The 20,490-nt window shown below is 37.2% G+C and overlaps 1 protein-coding gene across 3 annotated transcripts in view; it reads left to right on the top strand.

Annotated features, from left to right (window-relative positions):
* The first annotated feature begins 14,875 nt into the window (after nucleotides 1-14,875).
* LOC101746710 (cell adhesion molecule Dscam2) overlaps nucleotides 14,876-20,490 on the top strand; it is a 61,098-nt gene continuing 55,483 nt past the window's right edge. For 2 of the 3 annotated variants that reach the window (XR_009975347.1, XM_038016929.2), the window contains exon 1: nucleotides 14,882-15,076. Coding sequence is in view for 2 of the 3 variants with exons in the window: in XM_038016929.2 (XP_037872857.1) it covers nucleotides 15,070-15,076 (7 nt within the window). In the remaining variant the exon portion in view is untranslated. Of the gene's footprint in view, nucleotides 15,077-20,490 lie in introns of all 3 variants that reach the window. The other variant, XM_062673317.1, reaches the window with a different exon arrangement.

Genomic DNA, 20,490 nt, shown 5'->3' on the forward strand with positions numbered 1-20,490 from the left:
TATTTTCATTTGATTTCAATACTTCAAAAACAAACTTTGATAAGGTTGTATGAGTCTATAATGAAGGCAAAAAGATTAAATAGCGCGCAGGGTCTAATGCAGGCAAAAGGACTACAGCGGAAATGAAGGTTGTCTGCAGGGCGGTGCCATTTCCGACGGTCCGCCCGGAAGCGAGCAGTCATAGAACTGGGGCCCCAACCATTGTATTTTACTGCCATCTGTGATGCGTTTTCACATCTCGCCTTCATTGTAAACTCGTCTTTTGTTTATGCTCTTTTACTCGTGCCGTAGTTATCTAGTGTAAATTAGTTTGAGTGGATTAGTTCTAATGTAAATAGTTTTACATACGCATTCTTAATGATTCAAGTAATTTGCACATTAAAATTAAATTTCTGTAAATTGAGTCAATATATTAAGAATTTCTCAAATTTTGGGATTGCGATATTTTGTTTGGATGTTAATTCAAAATGTATTGTAAATGATAGGTAAATAATTGTAATTTACATACCCGATCCTGTAGATCAAATGGTCAATAGTCGCCCTAAACACGTCATTACGGATCCTCCCGAACCATTAACGGTGCTTTTTGGTACTTCAAGCATCGGTCACTGTCCTTGACGAACCCGTCGCTTGCGACGCAGGGCTCGAAGAGTAAATTAATCCATAGACACAGCCCACTCAGTTTCTCGCCGGATCTTGTCAGTGGTCGCGTTTCCGATCCGGTGGTAGATTATGCGAAGCACTGCTCTTGCTAGGGCCAGTGCTAGCAGCACTCCTGGTTTTAGCCCCGTGAGCTCACCTACACGTCAAGGAAAAGCTGAAATAGCCTCTCAAGGCTAACAGCATAAGTAGGAAAAGAAAAAGTAGTTTACGATTGTTAAACTTTATTATTATTATTTGCGGTGATGGGCCGACGTCCACGAGCTACCTAGTGCTATTCGATGACAAATAACTGTTAACGCCACACCACAGAGTGGAATTCAAGTGATAGTTTACAGAGAAACAATGTCAATTTAGTAAGAATTGTGTACAAAGCGCTTAACAGTTGTACTGCTTTCACAAATAAACTGTGTACTTTCAAAGCATTGTTTTCTGTAGTATTCGAGCGCCTGCCGTTTGCACATGAGACAAATATACGTTTCCGTACTCGTAACGGTTTGATATCTGCGCTGTTAGCGTCTAATGTCCACTCAGAACGTAAAGGACTTTTGTTTTCTAGCAATGTGTGATGGTTGAAACTTTCGAGGCAAGATCCGCTGTCTATCTCACGCGCCCAGTTATAGAGACGATGACGTCATGGTCGATTATTATGTGCAAACTTTTTTATTTGCCAGTAAACTCAAACTAGTTTTTATCGATTCCTAACTTGGTCCGTCACTCTGAACAGATTTACGGATTTTTGCACTTGTTATATAGGAGATTTTGGATCATGTTTTTTTTAATGCCCTTGTAGGCAGACGAGCATACGGCTCACTTGATGGTGAGTGGTTACCGTCGCCCAAGAACTTCAGCAATACCAGGGGCAGAGCCAAGCCGCTGCCTACCGTTTGTTTTTATCAAAAATAATCTGTGTGTTCTTTAGAACTTTAACATTTCGAAAGTATTTGACTAAGCAAAACGCTACAGGTTACCAAGCAGCTACGTTTGTGAGACATGTTTAATTTATGACCCTTTAAAAAATACTTTAAATTTTTTTGCGTAAAAGAATATTCTTTATGCAAACTGTGGCATATTGTAGTATACTGTACAAAAGGTCGATGAGTATTTAATCTGGCTCGACAAGGCGGCCCGGTGTAGCGGATACAAGTACGGCTTATCCTCGCCGGATGTAAGCATCCGAGGAAGCTGAGCCTATATTACCTTTAAGTATCGATAGGTACGCAGATTTACTTCGTGCCTTCGAATTACGAGCTCAGGCACTAGATCAATACACCCGTGAATTATTTGGTGTACATTACGTCATAGCATTCACGGGTTCTTCAAGTTAGCGTTTGGCTTTTTTTTGTACTAGAGGTCCCGCAGTAGTTGAAATTCGACTATAATTAATTGGAATTGTAAGTTTGTACACTATTATGATTGTATTTTATACTTCTATAATCACAAATTTCGCCAAGACTACACTATAAAAAATATTAACAAAGACAAACAATATTTAATCTATTCTCAATTTGACAACAGACGTCAAGAACAAAAGTTTGACATTAAACAGTATGCATGCGTGTGTGCGTCAAATCATGGTATGTAGTGTGTGTAATGTTTTCTTTATTGATTTAATGCATCTTTTATGCATTATTTAAAAAAAAAATTAGCATTGTGCACTTCTTCTCTATATTCTCCATAAATGTGGAAAATTTCATACTCCTCCGTCCGCGCAATTTTTGTAAAAAGGGATACAAAGTTTTTGCTTCACGTATTAATATATTATTATCGACCAGAAGTGAGGTAGTTAACAAAAAGAAATAAATAACACAGAACTGGCCTAATTACATTTCACTGAATTAACAAAACTTCTAACAAAATGATTTCAATTTACTATTAACGAAAACTGTTAAAATTACACAAGTCCTAAACATTTTTTAACAAGAACCGCACACACGAACGCCATGCACAAAAAAGAGACAAAGGCGCAGCGAGGGATCGTTTTTATAGTTTTAGCGCTGGCTCTCGGTCGGGGGTTGCCAGGATTCGGTAACAATATAGATATTCAACTAATTCTTGGCTTACTCTGCGGACGCTGTAAATGTAAGATAGCATCTTCTATACTAAACACTACATTGTGATTGAAATTAGGTTATTGAAATTCAGGTATGCATGGGTGTATTTTTTATTTAATTTTTCGTTTTAATAGTGAGCAATAATTTATAATGTTCATAAATGGATACTTTGGTGTACATATAAAAAATACAAAGCTTATAAAACCCGCTAACACAATTGCACAGAAATGAGAAACTAACGAATAATTACAATTATTGTTAACGAAAAATGATTCGATCTAAATAATTTTGATTTTATTTATTTTAGATGGGTAAAAATTCACGCCAGACATATTTTATACATAGTAAAGTTCACTAGAAAAATCAAACTAAAAAGTGAGTATATAACTAGCTTCCTTTCCTGATCATAAAATACGAGAAACTATGAAATTCATACTATTTAGTGGGTTGAGCTGCTTACAAATAAAAATACGCCATAATTTTATATTATTTCTTACAAGGTGATAAATTAAACATTGAAATAGCATGCAATATTTAAAAAACTGTCGAAAAGTTGACCAAAAACTGTGATACCTGATTTAGCGACTTGTTTAATGCCCATGTGTATTATAAATTAAGGTTAATGTCAATTGTCTATGCGCACACGCTACCAACATAACGACGATCGTCAGGCCTGCAACATGCGGTCAACGTCGATTAAAGTGAATAAGAGTAAGTAAGCGAAGTGGGAGCGGTGAAAGTGCACCCACTTCGCCTACTTACCACAACGCTACTAGACACGATGTATGTTCATGCGCAATGTAATTGCCGTTATTTAAAAATAGCTGAAAGGAAGTTACTAAAATATTCATTTTCACACATCATGCTCGCCTCCTCTTTCTAATAATACAATAATAAAATTACTAGTAGTAGTAAATGTTAAAATGTTTTGACATTCGATAATCAGATACTGTGATATTAAGACCATTGAGTTGAAACCATTTATTTGAATTCGAATTTAAATTAGTCGATGCTTTTAGGTACCTCAAGCACCGGTCATCGTTTACTCTAAATTAATCTACAGACACAGCCCACTGAGTTTCTCGCCGGATCTTCTCAGTAGGTCGCGTTTCCGATCCGGTGGTAGACTCTGCGAAGCACAGCTCTTGCTAGGGTTCGTGTTAGCAACGTCGTCAGGTTTGAGCCCCGTGAGCTCACCTACTAGCTCGACGAATCTAGAATAACACCTCGAGGTTCCTAGAATAGGTAGGAAAAAACAAAACAAAAAATAAAACCAAATAATAACAATAAATTTGTCTATTATCCTTTGTAGTTACTAAATTTAATTACTTAATAAATTCAATTAAGCAATAATATTCAAGGGCTCGTAAAGTTTTCTTAGAAAGCGTTTTCAGCGCCGTTTACATTGTACAATCTATTGAGCCTCTCGTCATGAAGACGCTGCGAACACTTATTTATCTATAATTGAATAATTCTATTAATTCCGGAACATCGTCTTGAATCCATCGATTCGGAGACAAATATCTTCGACCTTTAAATTTAACTTGAAGTGATGCTTGGTTCTAACAAAATATTTTTTGATGTGATAAAAGCATTTAAAATATTTGCAGCATTCTTGATGTTTGTTGAGCATCTACACGAGTCTGAACTATCAATTTATCTGGTACTAGTATAATAGTATTCGAATAAAATTGTAGCTTCATGTTTCAAGGTGGGAGATAGCAATAAGGTTATTGGCCTCCGGTAACCTTAACGGTATGCACTGAAATCTTTTGTCCATTTAAAAAATAAATAAAAATATATTATATATACAATAATTATGTATAAAGATATAATATGACTATATATGACATGATAGATGAAGTCGTCGTGGCCTAAAGGATAAGACGTCCAGTGCATTCGTGTTGAGCGATGCACAGGTGTTCGAATCCCAGACTGGTACCAGTTTTTCTAATGAAACGGGTACTTAACAAATGTTCACGATAGGCAGCGGCTTGGCTCTGCCCCTGGCATTGCTGAAGTCCATGGGCGACGGTAACCACTCACCATCAGGTGGGCCGTATGCTCGTCTGCCTACAAGGGCAATAAAAAAATAAATAAAAAAAAAACTTCCATGGTGAAGGAATAATTTATATATATAAAAATGGATTGCTGTTCGTTAGTCTCGCTAAAACTCGAGAACGGCTGGACCGATTTGGCTAATTTTGGTCTTGAATTATCGTGGAAGTCCAGGGAAGGTTTAAAAGGTCAGAAAATATAAAAAAGCTCGGAATTATATAAAAACAAACAATTTTGTTTTTCCTTTGATGTGTCCCCTTGATCTGTCTTTTATTTATCGATTGAGGCACTACGAAGTCTGCCGGGTCAGCTAGTCGTGTAATAAAAATCAAACCCACAAAATTATAATTTGCGTAATTACTGGTGGTAGGACCTCTTATGTGTCTGCGCGAGTTGGTACTACCACCCTGCTTATTTCTGCCGTGAAGCAGTAATGCGTTTCGGTTTGAAGGGTGGGAAACGGAAACAAAATTCGCAATATCAATTCAGGGCGAAATTTCAAACAAGAATTTCGCAGCTGTTGTTAAGTCGTCGAGTTAGTAATTTCTACAAAGTCAAAGGACACACGCCGAACCGAACTGTAGGACGTAACGAAAATTATTGGAACCTTTTGTTGGGCCATTTAACGCCTCACTGAAACGACGACAAAATCCGACCTTGTTAATTCATTTTTATAATGCATATTATGAATATTAATTATAATTAGTTTAGCTTTATTTCTTTTTTCGATTCGATAATACCTTTTTTTTATTGCTTAGATGGGTGGACGAGCTTACAGCCCACCTGGTGTTAAGTGGTTATTGGAGCCCATAGACATTACGACGCAAATGCGCCACCCACCTTGAGATATAAATAAGTTCTAAGGTCTCAGTATAGTTACAACGGCTGCCCCGCCCTTCAAACCGGAACGCATTACTGCTTCACCGCAGAAATAGGCACCTTTAATAAATAAATAAATAAAATTATGATTAAAACTACAATTACGATTATTTCCGTCGATTTTTGATGATAGCCTTTGACTACACAGATAATTAAATAATTTCACTAAAAAAAAAAAAAAGTTGACATTTACATTTTCTTTTCACAAAAACAAAACAAAAACTTTAAAATGTACGTACGACCTTTGGGTATGCAAAAGGTTTTACCGGATTTTATTGAGTTAAAAGCTGCCAGTGCGATCGCTGATGCGCGTTCGAGTTAAAAGTTAAATTTCAATGAAGCGTGCACTGCGCCGCGGCAGTTTCGAACTCCGCGACACACTGAAAACTTGTTCCAAATTGGAACTGGGTAAAACTGGAAACACGATTGCAGGCAGTTCGTGAACTGCTTTCGCGTTCGAAAGATGCTTAGCTTGTTTCTCGTTTATGACAAGAGTCCTCGTTGAAGGAAAACGTATTTAGCGCTAAATTTTGTTCTATGAGAGTACAAAAAAAAGATGTGTGGTGTCGTGGGACACCGGATAAGGATGAAGTTTCCTATTATAAAAATATTAATTTTCAATTCTATTCGAGGTATAAAGAAAATAAAACTGGAGGTTTCGCAACAAGCAACAACCCGCGGTCATTCGGTAACGTGCGAACTTATTGTGGTACACTTCATTCACGGTTGTTTGCATAAGAGTTAGTGTATTGCGCAAACGAACGCTCTGAGATCGTAGTCAATAATGATAAAAAAATATGTTATTTTTTGTACGTTATTACAAAGTTAAGTCGTACAATGTGTGCATTACTAATTTGTACGTTATTACAGAGTTAAGTCGTACACTGTGTGCATTACTAATAAAAATCTTACGTTACGGACGTTTTTTTCCCGGTTAGGGTACCCCTCCGCATCGTCCCATAAGGTACTTCGTTCCAAAAATTAGAATATATACACGTAATGCATACTTTATAACAGCTGCTAACAGTTACAATACTGTAGTTGACTGCCCTGAACTGATTTTTTTTAACATTTCTGCTAAGAGTATTACCAGAACATTAATCAGTCTATGGTTGAATGCAAATTTTAAATTAAATATTACTTATTTATTTACTACGTTTTTCTTTTCTTTTTTATTGTTGTTGTTTGTGTTTTACGTTTTGAGTTAATTATTTAATTCTTGGCGATGCGACGCCATAATCGTTTAGTTATTTAGTTGTAAGGTTACTTTTTATATAGTTTTAAGTTCGCTGTATGTCTTCCAAATAAAATAAATAAATAATTAAATAGTACATATATGATAAGGTGACTACTGTTTTTATTTCTCAGTCTATTTCAGAGTTTCCGTACCTTAGATATTAGTGGTTGTTTTTAAGGTTAAAAATAATAAGTTAGTTCGCCTTCATAGTAAAAAAAAACTATTTTCGTAAATATTGTGTGTTGGTTGAAGTACTTTGACAATTGTAACGTACGGCTAGCCTCTACTTAACAGGCGCATGTCATTCACTATTCTCTACTTGATTTGACCTCAACTAACAAGAGAGATAATACATAAGCTAAGCAACAACAATGCAATAGCTAAGCAATAGTGGCGCCGGTAATAATTTAAGATTTGTTGAGAAGTGCAACAAATCTTAAATAATTACCAGTGCTACTAAACATTACAGCTTTTCTTACAGGCTGTCCCACCTTTTAAATCGGAAAACACGATGGCTTCAAAACTCTTAATAAATCATTCAAATCTCCTTTGCTTCCCATGCATCACCCCGCTGACTTTCTCACCGGATCTTTTGAGCCTTTGCTCGCCCACCTGTCCTGGTGAAAAAGAAAAGGTCCCGGGCCAATCATAAAAAAAAACCAACATTGAAATCTAAAAATTAATACGATCAATAAGTTACTGTTAATAAATTTGTGGCAGTATTTATGATAGACCACAAGATATTTTATACATGTCTAAATTTCGCTAACGAAATTTTCCAGGTAAGTTTGTATATATACATATAAATTCTGAACAATAACATTTGGGCCGTCGGTCTACTGATAAAGTTCACCTGCTCGATCGAAATCTTCCCTTTGTCCCCAAATACTTAATCCAGATGGACGTCTTTAAGTTATGTAAATGAATAAAATGAAATATAAGATAGTAAAAAAATACAAACAAATATGCAAGAGCTATTTATTACTGGTGGTAGGACCTCATGTGAGTCCGCACGGGTAGGTACCACCACCCCGCCTATTTCTGCCGTGAAGCAGTAATGCGTTTAGGTTTGAAGGTTGGGGCGGCCGTTGTGACTATACTGAGACCTTAGAACTTTTATCTCAAGGTGGGTGGCACATTTTCGTTGTAAATGACTATGGGCTCCAGTAACCACTTAACACCAGGTGAGCTGTGAGCTGGTCCATCCAACTCTGCAATAAATAAAAACTTCACACCTAATCTACTGGCGCGTGTCAAAATAATGGGGGATAGCCACAGAATTATTACAGACGCCTAGGAAAGGGCTAGAAAACATTCAGAATGCTACGATAATACTCACATTTCACATAAAATTCCGTTGTACGGTACCTATCTGCACGTACCATAACTGAACCCATAGATTACGAAAGTTAAGTTACATATTAAGTGTTTAATCTATGTAAGTTAGCTCGTCATTTTTTTTTTATTGCTTATATGGGTAAGCAATAAAAAAAAACCTATTTAAATAATATATGTTGATACTATGTTATTATGTAAATTTTGTAAGGACGCGCGGCTACCATTAAGACGCCATATACGTTTTAAATTGAAGAAAAATAAATTAGATCCTTTATATTTACTTTCCAAGTCTCCAGTATAAAATTTATTGCACTATACATAAATAACAACTTTATAATAGCCTCGCTCACTTTCTTTGAAGTGGGTCTTTCTTCAGGAAATTATTTAGTCCGTAGCAGCGAATTATGTCGCTCGAGTTCCAAGTAGCTCCGCGCAGATGTTTACAAAGTTAAGAATAACGATACTGGAGTTTCGGTTATAAAGTTTGAATAACCTGCACTCAGCGAACTGAGTATTTTATATATGTATTTTCTTAGGATTTTACAATCTGGAACTTTTTGTGTTAGTCGTTCGTTTTTTTTTTTTAATTGTGACTTTGGCTGAATGTCTATGGAGCTCGTAGTCACGCGTTTCTATTATAATTTACAACTGGGGCAAGTGCCAAATAATAATTAAATGGAAATTTTAAATATTTTACAAATTTGCGTAGGTATTGGGATGCTCGTTCAGTTCAATACAGTTACTACTCAATTGTTCGTATCTCAAGAGGTGTGGTGGCTTTCATGTCTCAGAGGATCACTGAGTTCCAATTTGCATATCTATCAGGCGTCCACTGATGGATATAGGCTGACACAAGCCTCGACCGATCCTGCGCTGCCTGCATCCAGTCGACGAATTCATAATTTTTTTATGATCTGGTAACTAAGACTTTTAGGTCAAGTCTTATTTTAATTTATATTCTTATTTTTATGAAAAATGATTATATGAAGGGAAATGAAGTGAAATGAAGTGAAATGAAATGAAATGAGATGATATGGTATGAAATATAATCTCAGTAAAATGGTGGTCATTTACTGAGACTTTTATAGTGGACTTTTTAGAGGATCCCGAGAAGTTACGTTCAGCGGCTTTGTTCGATTTTCCCACATTTATGCACTTTTACAGATAATAAACAGTTAATAAACCACCGTTATTCCACATTCAAACCTGAAGAAACATTAAATAGACAAAATAAAACAAATGCCACAGCTTCACTCATTGCGTTCCCGCCAAAAAGAACGACACGAATTCATGGTGCTAAAACATATAGTTGCCATATTAAAATTAAAATAGTTCTAATAGTGTAAACGCAAGCACACCATTGAGAAATTAAATGACACTCAAACCATTAAATTAGTTCTGACAAAATGACGTAAATGCTAGTCTCATCATTCTTACCTACGCTCCAGAATATTAAAACACAATTCATGTTACGTAATAGAATAATCATGCCAGAATGTGCCACTGTCAGTTGATGAGGTGCAGATTAAGCTTGACAGCCATTGCAAGACATGCGATACTGGGCTTCATAAAGTAATAATGATTATATTCATGGACGAACTGTAGCAGAAAAACGCCAAAAGCAAACACAAATGAGCATTTTGTTGCTCATTAAAAAAAAAAAAAGATGTATGATGTTAACTTGTGTTTGGAAGCACAATTGACTTTCCAATACAAGAAGTCCTCAACAGACCGAAATGAGCCCACTGAGTTTCTCGCCGGATTTTCTCAGTGGGTCGCGCTTCCGATCCGGTGGTAGATTCTGTGAAGCACTGCTCTTGCTAGGGCCAGTGTTAGCAACGCTCCCGGTTTGAGCCCCCTGAGCTCACCCACACGTCAAGGCGAAGCTGAAATAGCCTCTGAAGGCTATCAGCATAGGAAGAAAAAAAGAAGACCGAATTGGTACTTCATACCTGGGCATAGAAAGCTATAGAACACACCTTTATTTTGTATATCATCTGACATTTCTATGTCGGGGACTCTAACTGCTACTTCTAATTATTTCTGGTTTTCGAATACATAATATCAAAATCAATATCAGTATCAAAGTTTTTTATTGCCTAGATTAGTGAAAGAGCTCGCGGTTCACCTGGTGTTAAATGCTTACCGCAGCCCATAGACATCAACAATGTAAAAATGTCTTTACATGATTCTTATGACTCAGTTTTATAGTACAACGGCTGCCCCACCCTTTAAGCCGAAACACATTATACAGAAATAGGCAGGGCGGTGGTGGAAGGTGAAAGGAAAAAAATCGTCATCAAGCGTATTTTTAATGCTTCCATAAAAGATTGAAGAGAAAATGCTTATTGGAGCAAATAAATTTCATACTTTGCTAACAGATGTATTAGGTGAACTTTTAGCTGACCTGGTTTCGACGGTGGTAAAACAGTAAAACGCTTCGAATGTTTCCAAAGGAAATTTGAACTTGAAGAATCGTTTATTTGGTGGTAATACTGGTGATAATATTTCGCGATTCATTATTCATTACAAAATGACTTTACATTCCGTATCGCTTTCAGTGGATGAATAGGATCACGAAGCGCCGATGTGGTTACCATAACGAGACGTGTGATTACCGCAAAATTTGCACTGTATTTAGTGCTGCGGCGTAATTCCGGCATTGTTAATCGACATCGCGAATATTCAGTTCTTTTCTATTTATGAACTAAACGTGATGTTCAATTTTCAAATAATACGTATCATATTTTTTTAATTATTTAGTTTTTCTGCCGCATAACTGTTATTAGTTCGACAAAGGAGCTGGCGCACTTCTTTCTGTGAGAAAATAAAGTTGTCAATATTTAATTAAAATTTAAGTTTTACGGGCGTCTATTATTTTGATTTTATCTTGGTGTAATATTAATAAATGTTTTTTTACAGAACATGAGACGATATATGGCACTATAATCAAATCGATATCACATTGTAGGTACTTCGTAAGTTTGTAAAGTTTAAGAAAATATTTATGTGATTTTAATATATATTTGACGTTGAAATAAAATATTATTGGAGAAATTCAAGAAATAAAACATTGTAATATCGACAATTCTTCCCATTATTGAAGAAAATAAATGATTCCCGCCATATTTCCTCTCGAATACGACGTGAGAGTTTCATATCGATTGAAAGCGAACGGACAAAGTTGAAAAGCAGCACATTAATTCCGCTAATGCGTTATCCCCATTCACAAAGATAGTATTCCATCTGTAATAATGGTGGATTTCGAGGAATCTGAGATTCGCGTCCATTTTACTCGTCGGAAAACTTTTTTTTTTCATTATACCGAAAATATTACAAATTTCGTATGATTAGTTTTTTTTTAATGTAAGCTTAACGGTAATTTTCCGTGTCATAAATGAGTCGTCTATTATCAAAGGTGCAATCTGTGCATTTGGACAAAAAAATGTTATTGATATGTCAATACAGATTGATTTGAATATAATCGTCTCCTTCAAAGAATACGGTTCAAAACCTGCATTAAATAAAGGTTAATACTTAACCTGTTATTTATCTAAGATGTCGTTCAGAAGTGTTTTGTAACTGCCAATGGAATACAAAGTCAATAATTCGTTTTTCTGATTTACCAATAATTGTCCAAAAGTTACATTGCCGGCTTTGATAATAGTCGACTCAAATATGTGTTTGGAAAGTTGAAATGCGACTTGAAAATGTGAATACCAATTTTCAGCACCTTGAATTTATTTTTTATTGCCATCATACCAATATATGCCCCCCTCGGATGGCAATTGGTGACCACTGCTAATTAGTTGTCATGAGTAGAGTTTATAGCAGTTATAAAAACATTAATCAACAGTAGAGAATTCAATTCGAATTTGAATTTAGATAGCAATTACATTGATGTTAGAGAATGGATTAAGATTTATAGTCCAAAGAACTGATTCCTTTAAGAGCACGTTTAATCCGGGCTTTAGCTAACGGCTTTGTTTCCGTTTCCATTTTATAATTGCTTTGCAATAGATACGTTTGAAATTAAATTATAAGCAACACTTATTCCGAGATTTCTATGTGATTTCAATATTATATTTATGCAATGAATGACATCCAAAAGAAAAAAAAAACTCTGTTTTTTATTGCTTAGATGGGTGGACGATCTCACAGCCCACCCGGTGTTAAGTGGTTACTGGAGCCCATAGACATCTACAACGTAAATGCGCCACCCGCCTTGAGATATAAGTTGTAAGGTCTCAGTATAGTTACAACGGCTGCCCCACCCTTGAAACCAAAACGCATTACTGCTTCACGGCAGAAATAGGTAGGGCGGTGCTACCTACCCGCGCGGAATCACAACAGGTCCTACCACCAGCAAATGTATTGCATCTAGTTTGAAATTCATTTCTTTGTATTTGACATGGAAGTCTATTTTTTGTTTATCTATTTTTATAAAATATTTTAAACTGACACATTTTAAATCTATTTTGTTCTTATTTTATTATATTATTAAAGCGCTTTCTTTTTTTTAACGGACAAACACTGTAAACAGTGACTTAGTTGTTTCCCTGTGATGTTCATGAGTGACGGTGAGCACCTAATACAATATGGATCGTAATCTCGTGTCTACCTTTAAAAGCAATATTAAAAAAAAGCATTAAATCTATCATGTTTACATTTTGGCTATGATTTGAAAAGAATAATAATAATCTTAAAATAGATCAGTTATTGAGGAATTCAAAATTATTGATCAGCGGTTAAGGTTAACATATAAGGTTTTGAAATATAATTGTGATTAGCCAGGTTTTTTTATACATAGACGGGTATACGACCTTATGACCCACCTGGTGCTAAGCGGCTACCAGAGCCTATAGATAGTATAACGTGACGCTACCCGCTATGAGACATGGTCTAAGTCTCAAATGTAAATTACATAATATAATGAAACAGCATCGCAGTCTCTACCTATAAACTGGTATGGGACGCATGACTTTTTTGCGGCAAAAATAGATAGAATAACGGTACCTTGCTCAAAATCTGTCATACGACAGTATTTCCGTTTATTATAATTTTTGAGGGTTTTGATATGTATTACACAATGTTACTTCATACTCACTGAATTTGAACGACATTATCGCATCGCTCGATACAATTAGGTAGGTATACGGCTTTTTAAAACTTGTAATATCGTTCCCGATATTTCGCTACCTGTCTCTATTATGTTATGTTAAGTTTCTTTTATCTCCTGTCCTCCTCCTCGCGTCATTTTCCTCATTACTGAAGGTCGTGACTCCCCCGCTGCATCAGTTTCTACCGTACGATTTCCCTCCATCTGCTGCGATCCTTAGCTTCATGAAGGGCATTGTGGAAGTTGATGCTTAAAGAAGATCGTATTTGGTCCGACCATCTCGTGGGACTGCGTCCTCTGGGACGTTTGCCATCTACCTTTCCTGTTACCATCAGCTGTTCTAGATTGTGACCCTCTTTACGAGCAATATTGTAGTTATCTCCTGTAGTTATAAAATTCTTTTCTTTGTTTTTTATATTGGGCCTCCAAAGCAGATTTGATTAACTTCCTCCATGCTCTTGATGATTGTCTGCATAATATATTTACCCTTTCTCGATAATGTAATAAAATATATCGTTATTCTCGTTCAAATATTGGAAAAATAAAAGAAATAAATGTAATGTCATGTCCGTATTGATAGGAGACTTCTAAAATACATTATTCATTGTCCAATAAATGAAAGCTTATAAGTCGCTCAGAAGCTCTCCGTTGCTTTGAATATTTGAAACTGTCATAAATACATATTAGCATAACTTGTTAGTTATTTATCGAATTTATTTTAATAATTTATTTGGCTTATTTTCGTTATTCAGTTCCAATACAGTTTTTTTTTTCAAATTTCGTAAACATTTCTTCCAATGTAGAATTTAATATAATCAGTTGAGTAGTAAATGTTCTTCGACTTTTATATAAGTAGGTATATTTCACGCACACTAACCAAGAGAATAGAATACATGCATTTTATTTCAGTAACGATAAGTAGTAGAGATAAACGTAAGTAATGAGTACAGTAAATGATTATTTTTACAATTTATTAACGAAATATTATGATAGTTTTTCTTTCAGCCTTTCAGATTTTTGTTGTTAAATTTTGTGTCGTAAAGAAAGAGTTACAATACGTTTATGACAGAGATAGAACATCTGTTATTTAGAATCTCGGAAACCCTTACCCTAGTTTTTGTAAGAATCAAGTAGCAAATTCGCCAATCAAAACCAACGGTTACGTTCTTTTATTAAGTCTAGAATAAAACAGGCCAACTAGAACAAGAATCCCGAGGAATAACAAACAGCTAAACACAACAGGGAATTAAGGTTATTACTTAATACTGGTAATGGACCCGATCCCTCTGATTCAGTACGTAAACAGTCGATTCTCTGTCTCCAGATCGCTTGCGTAAATCCCAGGCCTAGTTAGTTAGTTCGCTTAATTATTCCGAAGTCGTAACCTATTGGGCACTCGCAATTGACCGCCGGGACGGCCGAGTCTCACATAAAATCAAACTTAAGTCGCCATTAAGTTGGGCGGAGAGCGGCCTATCAGCTGAACCAGTCGGGGGAGGTTTCTGTACATATTACCCGACGTCAGTCCGAACTCGACCGCCGACGGGTCGAGACGTGTTTACCATTCCTCGACGTGGAGGGAAAAGTTTAAGCGATCGGCTTTAATGTACATTCAAAATTCGTTGAGGGAACTGCAGTGCTTTAAGTATGTGAACTTCACTTGTGACTCTCTTGCAAGATGACTGTCAATTCTTAATAAGCTCGCGTTTGGTGTGCGAAGAACAATGAAAGGTAAGTCATAATTACTGTTTTTATTTATTTATATTGTTGGTTTAAATTTTGGTTCATAATTACATTATTACTTAGATCTAAGATGCGAGTGAATGATCAAGTCACTTTGTGGTTCAAAATGGATTGTAATAACTTGGTTTCTACCGTACGAAGTAATTAGTTAGTCTGAATTTAGATATCTGTACCTACTATTTTGTACTGATTTTTTTCATCATACCGGGCTCCCAAAATGATGCATATTGTGCTTTTTAAAAAATTTATCTTAAAATCTGAAACAGAATCACTTTTCTCTTATATTTTCGTGGATCGTAATTAAATCACTTTTATGATTTTTCATCATACTTTTTTCGCACAAAATTTTTATATTATAAATTCATTATCATTCATTTAATTTTATAAGAATAATCTTTATAGCCTCACCCCAAGGATATATTAATATATTATAGTAATATATGTAGGCTAATAAAGTCATTTTTAATCTTAGTATTGAATATATTTCATTTCTCTTAAAGTTTAACTCTAAATTTTAATGGATATGACGGACATACACCAGAGCAAAATTTATTGAAATGCAACAGTTATTATCTGAACACCTTTTTTTAAATGATTTTGTTGGCAGACGTGATACGATCTGCCTCATGGTAGTTAACGTTGCTCTTGGACATCAGCGATGCCAGGGACTCAGCCAAGCCGCTGCCCACGAAACTAAAAACTGGGGAAACTAGCGTTCGATATTTTAAATCATTATTACACATCTCACCCGACAGCTCCGGCCAAATAAAAAAAATCTATTATCGTTTTGTATGTTTGTGAATTTTCCATATTTTTGGGGAAATTTCCAATTTTTTCCTAAAAACCGTATTTAGACTATTAAATCTTATACTGACATCGTCCAAGTTATTGTGAATCAATGTGTTTTTGAGCAAACTTCGTTCAATTGTTGTAAAAATGAAGTGACTTGATTTTTCCTAGTTATTTTTTTTTGTTACATACTATTTTTGTTTATTGCTTAGATGGGTGAACGAGCTCACAGCCCACCTGGTGTTAAGTGGTTACTGAAGTCCATAGACATCTACAACGTAAATGCGCCACCCATCTTGAGATATAAGTTCTGAGGTCTCAGTATAGTTACAACGGCTGCCCTACCCTTCAAACCGAAACGCATCACTGCTTCACGGCAGAAATAGGCAGGGTGGTGGTAACTACCCGTGCGGACTCACAAGAGGTCCTATCACCAGTAATTATTATTTCTATGTTACAAAGACTAAGATTAGTTCTGAGAATATCATTTCTGGGTAATATTAGTTACGTACGTACGTATACTTTATTAGTTACGTAGGAATATCCCAGAGGTCCTAAAACTTTTTACATTTGCTTCTATGTAGTCTTACCGTCTGTTAAATAACTCGACGAAGGCAAAACTGAAGCCTTTTTCTCTTGAGAACAACTTTCTTATTTTCCGATCTTCTTCAAGTTTGATTTGTGACTATGTGTTATTTTATTCGATTCAAATGTACACTGGTTATTTAGTTAATCTCAAAATAAATGATAAAAATGTAAATTCGATCAACAAAAAATAACTAAAATACATTTTGCTATTTTTAATTTTTCACAAAACTTTCATAAATCAACATTCAAATGAAATACAACAAAATTATGGTAAATGCGTAGGGTACGTACATAGAAAGTTTTGCGCAACTCGTAAATTGATGTGTAAAGTGTACATATATTTAGTGCTTTAAAATGTTTTCTCCTTTGCATTTTATACAATTTTCATCCTTTTAAACTATCTATGGAAACATAACACCATGTTTTTCACGTTATGGTTAAAACTATCACGGACTTTTTTTTTTTATTGCTTCGATGGGTGGACGAGCTCACAGCCCACCTGGTGTTAAGTGGTTACTGGAGCCCATAGACATCCACAACGTAAATGCGCCACCCACCTTGAGATACAAGTTCTAAGGTCTCAAGTATAGTTACAACGGCTGCCCCACCCTTCAAACCGAAACGCATTACTATTTCACGGCAGAAATAGGCAGGCGGACTTACAAGAGGTCCTACCACCAGTAATTACGCAAATTATAATTTTGCGGGTTTCATTTTTATTACACGATTTTTTTTTTTTTTTTTTTTTTTTTTTTCCTACCTAAGCTGAGAGCCTTGAGAGGCTATGTCAGCGTAACCCTAACTTTTGTAGGTGAGCTCACGGGGCTCAAACCTGATGACGTTGCTAACACGAACCCTAGCAAGAGTCGTGCTTCGCAGAATCTACCACCGGATCGGAAACGCGACCCACTGAGAAGATCCGGCGAGAAACTCAGTGGGCTGTGTCTGAGAGTTAATTTACTCGTCGAGCCCTTCGTCGCAAGCGACGGGTTCGACGAGAACGGTGACCGGTGCTTGAATTACCTAAAAGCACCGTTAGTGGATCGGGCGGATCCGAGATGACGTGTTTTGGGCGACGTCGACTGCTTTCCATTCTGTCCGCAGGATCGGGAATGTAGTTACCGGCGGCCACGATGAGAGGGTTCTCGTGTCGTGCCGCTTTATCGAAGTGGCGCATGGACGCCGACTGCAGATACTTACTGATGGACTCTAAGTCCAGGTCGTCATGGAGGTCGACGTTCCTGACGAACCACGGGGCTCCGACGGCTATCCTGCAAAAACGGGATTGAATAATTTGGAATGACTTTAAGTGAGTGCGGGCCGCGTGAGCGAACACTACACTTGCATAGGTCATGACGGGGCGTATGCAAGTTTTGTAGAGTGTCACCTTATTTCTAAGGGACATTTTACTTCGCCTACATATCATCGGGTAGAGACGTCCTAGAATGAAGGCGGCACGATCGCGTACCGTCTTGATGTGGGGGCGGAATGTCATCCTACTGTCGAGGGTGACGCCTAAATATTTGACCTTCGGGGCCCACGGTATGGGCTGGTCGAACATCGTGATTGGGCGAACGGCGGGGGCGGGGTTATTGACGCGCCTAGTCGGGAGAGGGATGCTCAGCGTGGTGTTCGGAGGGCGACCCCTTTTGAAGAGCACCGCTGTGCTTTTCGTGGGGTTGATGTCGATGCGCCACTTCCGGAACCACTGTCCCATGGTGGTAGCCGCGGTCTGAAGTCGTCGATGAAGCAACGCCTTCTTCCTACACGAGTAGTAGATGGCGGTGTCATCGGCGAAGAGCGCCAGATGGGTCTCCGGAGACCGGGGTATATCGTTGATATACAAACTAAATAGTAACGGGGAGAGGGCGGAGCCTTGCGGGACTCCGGCTGTGACGTGACGGGGCCGGGAACGCGTTCCCTCGACTCGATATCGGAACGAACGGTTCGACAAGTAGTCTCGTATGATGAGCACGAGTCTGTCTGGCACTCCCATGTTATACAGTTTGTATATCAAACCGTTGTGCCAGACTTTGTCGAACGCCTTCGCTATATCGAAGAAGAGGGCTCCTGTCGGAATGGGTTTCCGCCTGTTCAGCCCTAGTAAGATGTGCTCCGTGAGGCGGTGCACTTGATGGACGCATGAGTGTCTGGCGCGGAATCCAAACTGCTCGTCTATAAGAATTTTATTCGCGGATACGAAGTCCCAGAGGCGTTTACGAAGGAGCCGTTCGTATAGTTTGCCTATCGCCGGGAGGAGACTGATGGGGCGGTAACTCGCGGTTTCGTTCTTCGGTTTGCCCGGCTTGTGTATGCCGATAACGTCCGCTTCTTTCCACGCCGCGGGAAAGATGCAGTTCGTCATAGCAGCATTTAATATGGTGGCCAACATCGTTATCAGTTGGGCTGGTAACAGTTTAAGCGCGCGGTTGCGGATGCCGTCGGAGCCGGGAGCTTTCCGTGGTTGTAGGCTATCGATCGCCTCCTTGACCTCGGAAGTGGTAATGGGGGGTAACGCGTCCGAGGGCGGCAGGGAAGCTCTGCGCTCGACCTCCCTGTCGACGAACTCGGTGTGTTCGGGGTCCGCGTGTTGAGTGCTGGTGGTGCACTGCTCTTGCAGTGCATCGGCCAGCAACTCTGCCTTGTCATCAAATCAAATCAAATCAAATCAAAAAAGTTTTATTCAACATAAATGAAAGTACATACTTGTTGAACGTCAAAAGAATTACCGCCAATTCACAAGAATTAGCCTCCGTCCTGAGAAGAATTGGCAAGAAACTCAGCGGGCATGTTTTTTTTTTTTTTAATATTAGATTTTTATTTTTATTTTAAATATTTTTTTTTTTTTTAAATATTCATATTACAATAAGTAATTATAACATAACAATTTTACAATATTGAAATTCCCGGAGCGAGCAACTCATTCCCACTTTGTGCAATCTTCTAGATAATCATTGACTTTATAGTAAGCTTTATTGCACAGATGTTCTTTAATAGTTTTCTTAAACCTATGTATATGTAGGTTCTGAACATCTTGTGGGATTTTGTTGTACAGGCGCACAGACAAACACCCGAATGAATTTCGTATCTTATGTAACCTACTCATCGGCACAACAAGCTTGTGTTTGTTCCTAGTATTTCTATTATGTATGTCCGACATCTTAGGAAACTCCTCAATATGTTTACGAACATACATCAAATTTTCAAAGATGTACTGGGATGGCATAGTGAGAACTTTAATTTCTTTAAATTTTTCCCTCAGGGATTCCCTTGAGTGCATGTTATAAATAGCACGTATAGCTCTTTTCTGCAGAATAAATATCATTTCTACATCGGCCGCATTGCCCCATAGCAAAATGCCATAGGACATGACACTGTGGAAGTAACTAAAGTAAACTAAACGGGCCGTGTCCGCATTTGTTAACATTCTAATTTTTTTTACTGCGTATGCTGCAGAGCTAAGCTTACTCGCCAATTTATGAATATGAGGTCCCCACTGCAGTTTGGAGTCCACTGTTATACCAAGAAATACGGTTGACTCAACAAGCTCCAATGATTCCTCAGAAACAATTACATTACTATCTACTTGTCTCACATTTAAAGATGATTTAATACATTTTAAAGTAAATTTAATACATTTCGTTTTCTTACTATTCAATAATAGGTTATTGATACGGAACCAATGAACCACACACGAAATCGCATCATTCACTTCGTCATAGACTTGTAATTGTCGTTTAATTTTAAATAATAAAGATGTATCATCTGCGAATAATACGACCTCGTGTCGGGACTCAATAAAACTAGGCAAATCGTTTATATATATTAGAAATAAAAAAGGACCCAAAATGGAACCCTGAGGTACACCCATTTTCAACGTGGTGCCTGAAGATCTATTTCCTTTCACATCTACTGTTTGTATCCTTCCTGATAAATAGGAAGTAATAAGTTCCAATGCACCATCCCTAATACCATAGTGATGTAGTTTCCTCACCAATGTTTCATGTTCAACACAGTCAAATGCT

The sequence above is a fragment of the Bombyx mori genome, chromosome 17, assembly GCF_030269925.1.
Source record: "Bombyx mori chromosome 17, ASM3026992v2".
Lineage (NCBI taxonomy): Eukaryota > Metazoa > Arthropoda > Insecta > Lepidoptera > Bombycidae > Bombyx > Bombyx mori.